Source organism: Parasteatoda tepidariorum, chromosome X1 (genome assembly GCF_043381705.1).
Source record: "Parasteatoda tepidariorum isolate YZ-2023 chromosome X1, CAS_Ptep_4.0, whole genome shotgun sequence".
Taxonomy (NCBI): Eukaryota; Metazoa; Arthropoda; class Arachnida; order Araneae; family Theridiidae; genus Parasteatoda; species Parasteatoda tepidariorum.
The window spans coordinates 49,035,249-49,042,319 of NC_092214.1; the positions used below are offsets into that span (position 1 = coordinate 49,035,249).

Sequence of the window (7,071 nt, forward strand, 5' to 3'; positions counted from 1 at the left end):
CCCTTTTTTTTTTTTTTTTTTTTTTTTTTTTGAGTGCTGAAAGTGAGAGGTGTATTAACTTCACGGTCGTAGTCGCTTGAGTACTGAATGTGAATGGTGTATTAACTTCAGTGTCGTGTTCGCTCCTCTGTTGCCTTTAGCCGTCGAGTGTATACGTTGTGTATGATTGTGAGCAGCAATACTGAGCAGCAGCAGCGTGAGGAGGTGGATTAAGACGCAGTCACAAGTAGCAAGTCAACTGTTCAATGTGGCTCATCCAACGAAGTAGGCGTTACTGTCAAGATATTTGCGAAGTGGGCGATACTGCGTGTTCAAATCACGTCCGGGTCACCAATGTGGGGGCGGAGTTATCGACAATGCCAGCCTTCATCTATCAAAAGGTACCTCGTGATTGAATCAAGTTAGTATGTCTTATATACCAGTGAATTGATGTTTAATTTTCGTAGTGGTAGTTACGCCACAAGCGGAAACCGCTTCTGTTCCAGCCGAGTGGCAAAGGCAGTTCTTTACTTAGACAGACTATACGCCTATGTCGAGAGATTTTCCCTTTCATTTCTTCGTTTACGAGGTGAACCACAATTAGATGTCAAGGAAACTAATGTTTGAATATATTTTCTCCTTGATTTTTTTTTATTTTAAGAAAATCTAGTGCCCAGGGTATAACAAAGTAAGTTCTGCAAAGTTTAAAACTAAAAAACTAAAAATTGACATACATAGGTGAAATATAGTGGAAAGAAAGTAATAGTGGAAGTAAAGCTCAATATTGGACTAGCATAAATTTGAGACAATTATAGATTTTGCTGTGAAAAGTTGTGTGAAAATTTAAACAATCTTTATTGTACTATAAACATTTAATATTTTTTTAACTCATATTCTTCGAGTTATTAAACTTAAATTAAAAAAACCTCGAAAGTTTTATAAATACAATTTATTTTACTTTAGTTTATTTTTAAGCTTCATACGCTTTTTATATAGTATTAAGACTAGCATAAATAAGTTGTAATTCACTATATTTTCATTTCATTTGAAGAATCTGCTATTTGTTTCTGTTTGACGTTTTTAGGCAAAGCAGGCCTTTAGCGGGTTTTTTCTTTAATTTGTTTTTATAAAAAGAACATCTTTACAAAACTATTGATTGGTAAATTATAAGAAAGTATCTGTAATGGTGTTTTAAAAGGGAATATTGCTTCAAGTAACTGAGAAGTAGCAAGCTTTAACACTACGCAAAATTTTATTGCACTATCTTTTTGTTGTTGTTGTTGTTCATTACGTCGCACTAGAGCTGCACAATGGGCTATTGGCGACGGTCTGGGAAACTTCCCTGAGGTTGATCCGAAGACTTGCCATCACAATTTTGATCCTCTGTAAAGGGGATGGCACCCCCGCTTCGGTAGCCCGACGACTTGCACGCGAAATCGAGCACTTTACGGTAAAACTGTTTAACGAGGACCAATACCGCACACCCTCGGTCCATACGCTGGCTGATCCAAGTGGTCACCCACTCGCACACTGACCGTAGCCCGTAATGCTTGACTTCGGTGATCTGCTGGGAACCGGGTCTTAACGATCAGTCCACTGCGGGACACTATCTTTTTGATTTAAGTTCCAATAACTCCAAAAACGCGCTTATTTTTTTTTCTCCATAATTTTTAATGTTTTTACACTACAATAAAATTTGCCTACACTAATTTTACAAGTCGCAAAATTATATCAATCAAAAGTTGAACTGAACTTTTTCTTATCATAATTCGTGCATGCTCAGTGTTTCTCTTACTATTGGAGTTTTACTCAATCTAAAATTGTATGATCACTATTAAATATTATCTTAATCTAACTCTTTGTAAGAATTCTTATGAGTTAAATTTCAATAAAAAGTGAGGTAAGAACGCTGAAGTACGGAAAAGTTGTTTAATTGAGTAGAGTAACACATATGCATGGCATTTTTAAAGTTCTGGTACAATGCCTTTTCATGTTTTGCACTTTTCATGCCTGGAAATTTAGAAGATTTCAGGTATTAAAAAAAAAAAAACATTCTTTGATATGGTATAAATGTTTGATAACATATGATGTAATACAAATAATATATAATATAGAAAAGTGGTTCCTAAGAGGAGATCCAAGGAAACCTAGAGTTCCTAGGAAGGTACACAAGGGTACCAAGGGTTAGGACTTTTTCCGGACATTGCTGATTTTTGAAGCCTGCAATTATATTTATATTAAATCTATAATACACTTATTATTTATATGCTAAAGAAAAAAAAAGCTTTTTTTGGTAATAATATATTTAACAAGTTTTGAAAATTATATAATTTTACAAAAAATTGTATTGGTATTTCGCAGAAAACTTTTTTATTTAAAATAAAACGACTAAATTCAACAATGGAGAAATATGTTTCCTTAATTACCATTATCAACGCATATAAATTTTTTTATTGTTTTCATTTCAACTAAAACCATAATTCAAATTATTTTATCAATTTTATACTTATGCGTATTATTTTATCAATTTTATACTTATAGAGGCCAGGACGGTTGGTAGGACGTTGGTCTCGTGTTCGTGAGAGCGTGAGTTCGAAACTCGCCGACCGCAGATTCCCTGTGTATTAAGTGATGACTATTGCATGCTAAATCTGTCGTGGTCATAAAGTCCTCAAAATTCCCATAACAATTAAATAACTCTGAGGGTACCGAATTAGAGATTGATCGTACTCTGGTTCAGGTCAAAATTAGTTCTACGGATGAATGAATAAAAGTATGATTGGGTTCTTCCTGTAAAACGGGCTGTGACATGTGTGTGGCTGAAGTCGTATTCTTGGCCATAGATGGTGGCATTGAAAAAACAAGAAACTCATCATCTGCCGTAAAATTCGCTTGATTTATGGCAGACTTGCAGGCATTCGCTAGTGACGTAAGTGACAACAGCAACAACTTTGGTAACTATTCATAATTGCAAGACTGTAAACAAATTACTGTATTGTTGTCCACCATCTTTAGTGTTGAGGAAAACCAAACATATTTTTATGTATAGAACTGTAGTTCGTGCAAAAAGTTATATAAAATTGAAAAAATAAAAAATAGTTTGTAAAATTAGAGCGAATATATTATTAAAAATGTGCTTGTTTTTAAATAAATCGTTTTTTAAAAGAAGTCATTTAATTCATTCTATGTGGATGAAGCTATGTGTTTTACTAAAATTTTTACAGTGTAGAAATTAAAATGTCGGGATTCCGATAAAAGAATGTCGATCAATTAAGAGTTCCATAGCAGAAAAAATTGGGAACCATTGATGAAGATACTACACTTAAAGATATTTAAAAAAGATGTATTAACTTATGATGCTATGATGCAATTAATTTATGATGCAGATGATATGTTTATGAAACGGAGGTAACATAAAATTTTTTTTAAATGGAAGTAAAACGTGTAACTGTTTCGATGTCTTCTAATGCAAAATCAATAATTTATTTTCAAAAAATAGTTACATTGTTCAGTTTTGTTTTTATATTAAAAAATGTTAAATCATGTATGCTATTTTATTTTTTATTACTTTTTTAAGAAATTTTGCGTTATGATTACAACGATAACTGCTAGATATCTGTACATTCATTTGCTTCAATATCAATTAGAACATTTTCTATGGTTGGTTGTGAGCAGTATCAGAGAAAAAAATAATGATCACATAGGTAAAACATGCTGTAAAAATTTTTAATAATTTCTAAAATGTTTATTGAAAGCACAGTTTTAAAAAGATGATGTAGATTATGCAGTATCCTTCAAAGTTCTATCTTTAATTAAAAAAAAAAAATTAAAGAATTCAAATAGCATGCAAAAAAACATTTTAAAGATTTGTTTTTGTTCCAAAAACTATTGTCTTTTTTTTTTAATGTAAAGTCACTCATAACTTTTTAAATAATGGAGATAGGGAGATATGAGCATGAATTATTTAAATTCAATTACTTAAGTCAGTTTTTTGGGGAATGTGACCCATAAATACTTTATCACTTATTGAAGTCATAAGAATTGAAGTCACAAGTTTTTGATCCTGATCATAAGAAGATCAAGGAGGATGAACGGTTTATATCCATAAAAGTTGATTCTGAAAAAAAAAAAAAAAAAAAAAAAAACGAATTTTTTTCGCTCGCCGGAATAGTTTTTCCTTCTTTACTGTGCTAAACTCTCAGTGAGAACCGATTTTTCCATGTTATTGATTTGTCAAGACCTTGTAATCCTCAAAATGATACATGTGATTATCCAAACGTCATTTTTGGGGAAAATGGACCTAAACTATTCTCCCCCCCCCTTGATCTGTGAATTGTTTTCTATTGCTTATTATTATTTTAGGATGTTTTTATTTTAATTTTTATAGTGTATTTTTGGTGGAGAAATTTTTCGTTTTTATGAGAAAATGAATATTTTGGAATATTAGTTGCATTTAGTGGTATAATAGTATTTTCCTTAAATATTTAGGAAATAACTAAAAGGACAGAAGAAGTACAAGTACCATTCCTTCTTTTTCATGGTGATGATGATAAAATCTGCCATGTTAATGGCTCGGCCAATTTTCATGAGAAAGCTCAATCGAAGGACAAAACATTTAAAGTAAGTATACCTTAATTTGAAAGAAAAAAACCTTTATTTTTTTTTCAAAAAAAGTGGTTTTTGGTTTTGAAACCAAACGCATTGCAACCAAAAATTTGAAATGTAATAAAATTTTGAGTTTCAAATGTCCATTTGTAAATATTTAAAATGAATTAGAATTAGAATATTTAGAATTAATGAATTTTTAAGCAATTATATTAGAACGAACTGCATGATATTTTTCGCTTTTTACGAATCCGTTCACTGTAAATTTTTTGTGTGTATCTAAACACTGAGAGTGGCAACTTTTAAGCACAAAGTAGTGTTTCACTGTCGTTAAACACCTAGAATGTTTCATTACACTACTTGGTGAAAAGTAGCTGTCTCCCAGGTTTGTTGCTCTGTAACACTAAAATTTATAGTAACAGTTAGATATGATATACTTACGAATTATAAAGTTACGATGCATACGTATAATATTTCTTCAAATAAAATTAGTTTGTTAATCAAGCATACACGCAGAACAGATAGAATGTTAATATGAATACGAACAAAACCGAAATGAATAGAACTGAAATATTATCAAATTATTTTATAAAATTGTCCGATTTATGTAAATCTTATGAGAACATAAATATTTTTATTATACAACTAAAATCATACATGCAATTTAAAACAGTTTATATGAGTAGTTTGTCAAATCAATCCGACAAAATGATTGAAATTGCTTTGCAAATAATCGATCACGATTTTAATTTTTCATCAATCAGTAAAGAGGATTTATTGTTAATTGGCTATGATCAGTTTGGCAATTTAATCCAACAAGAAGCACTCATATTCACCAATGCACTTTATGCAAGCCGCCATCTTGGCCATCATATTGTCACTATCTTGAAATCACATAATTATTTGCCTTTAAACTTCTAACAATGATCCCAAAACATTTGTTATACACTCTTAGAAATTTCTCGAAAAAAATTGTTAAATAACAATTTATTTAAGGGTTATTTTACCATATTCAATCAAAAGAATCAAATAATCATAAATAAAATAATAATCAAACTGTTAAGCGTGAGAAAAACAGTTTATTAACTGCTTTCACCTAATACGGTTAAGCAATCAGAATTTTATAGCACCAACTAAGACCATCTAATGAAGCCACTTAATTCTTTTCAACTGCGTATTTATCATAGCCGCGTGGGCTAATCTGTCAATTTAATGGCCGGCAGAACTGGGGTTCGATACCCAGTATTGACACTACAATATTTCCTCCACTCCCTTCAGCAGACGAAGAATTTCCTGTGTTCGGCACTCTCCAATGCCCATTACCTTACGAAAGTCGAGCTCCTGTGTCTAGTTTTTTTTTAAACGTTTTTGAAAAATGTTAGATTTTAATTGTTAAAAAACAGTATAGTTTTGTAATTATGGTTTTATAACCATACTATTTATAAATGGTTACAAAACCATAAGAGTAAAAAATGTTCTTTACCGTAAACCTTACGGTTAATCGGATGGACAGACAGCTGCCAGTTATTTTACCATAATTTTAGAATGAAAATTCTAACAGTGTAGGTTTAAAACATCCTTTACCTATATTTCATACAAGAATTTAATTAAAAAGTTTTCAAGCATTATTAGCCAAATCCAACCATCCAACGAAGCCAACCATTTTCGACCCGCAGATTGGTGTAAGCTTTATAAATTATTGGTGCAAACATTTAACTACATCCTTTGAAGAGTGCAAGAACGCTCGATTCAGTATTAACTTGAAATAAAGCATGCCCCATTCACGGAAATTTTATTCATGACTAAATTTAGTCAGAATAAATATATTCTGAATGATTATCCATATGAAAATTTAATTCATCATTCATTATGTAAATTGATGTAATGATTGATGAATAAATTCATTAGTCATGACTAATTTTTCTGATTAAAATTTTGAATAACTAGCGAAAAATGCAAGCATTATGTTGCTTTCATTGCAATATCCTCCTTGATTACAACCAGAGCCGGATTATACCTTTCGTAGGCCCTAGGCATAGCCGTTTTTGGGCCCTCCCTTCCTTCCCCCACTCCTTCCCTCTTTTCAAAATATATGCTAAAATTTTCTTGCATATTTTTTTTACATTTTTATTAATATGGATTTTAATTTACAAATTTGTTTATCGAACTTTATCTGCAATACCGACATACTGCCGATATTGCAGTTGATATCGATTTGGAATTCGACAGCATAATACAAGATTTCGTTGAATCCAAAAATCGCAAAAAAGTAATATATTAGATCATAAGATTCTGCAAAATAATTTATTACCGAAAAATATTATATTTTTATTTGTATCTTCATAATTTTGTGCAAAATACACTTGTTGTTTTTAAAGCTAAATTATTTTTGTCAACAAATTTTTTTCTCCCAAGTTTTTCGTAGGCCCCTGAATTTCGTAGGCCCTAGGCACGTGCCTAGTGTGCCTATAGGTTAATCCGGCCCTG

The 7,071-nt window shown here is 31.3% G+C and overlaps 1 protein-coding gene across 1 annotated transcript in view; it reads left to right on the top strand.

The window, feature by feature from the left end:
- LOC107456643 (monoglyceride lipase) overlaps positions 1-7,071 on the top strand; it is a 50,613-nt gene that overhangs the window by 38,924 nt on the left and 4,618 nt on the right. The window contains exon 6 of the mRNA XM_016074552.3: positions 4,468-4,599. Coding sequence (XP_015930038.1) covers positions 4,468-4,599 — 132 coding nt within the window. The remainder of the gene's footprint in view (positions 1-4,467; positions 4,600-7,071) is intronic.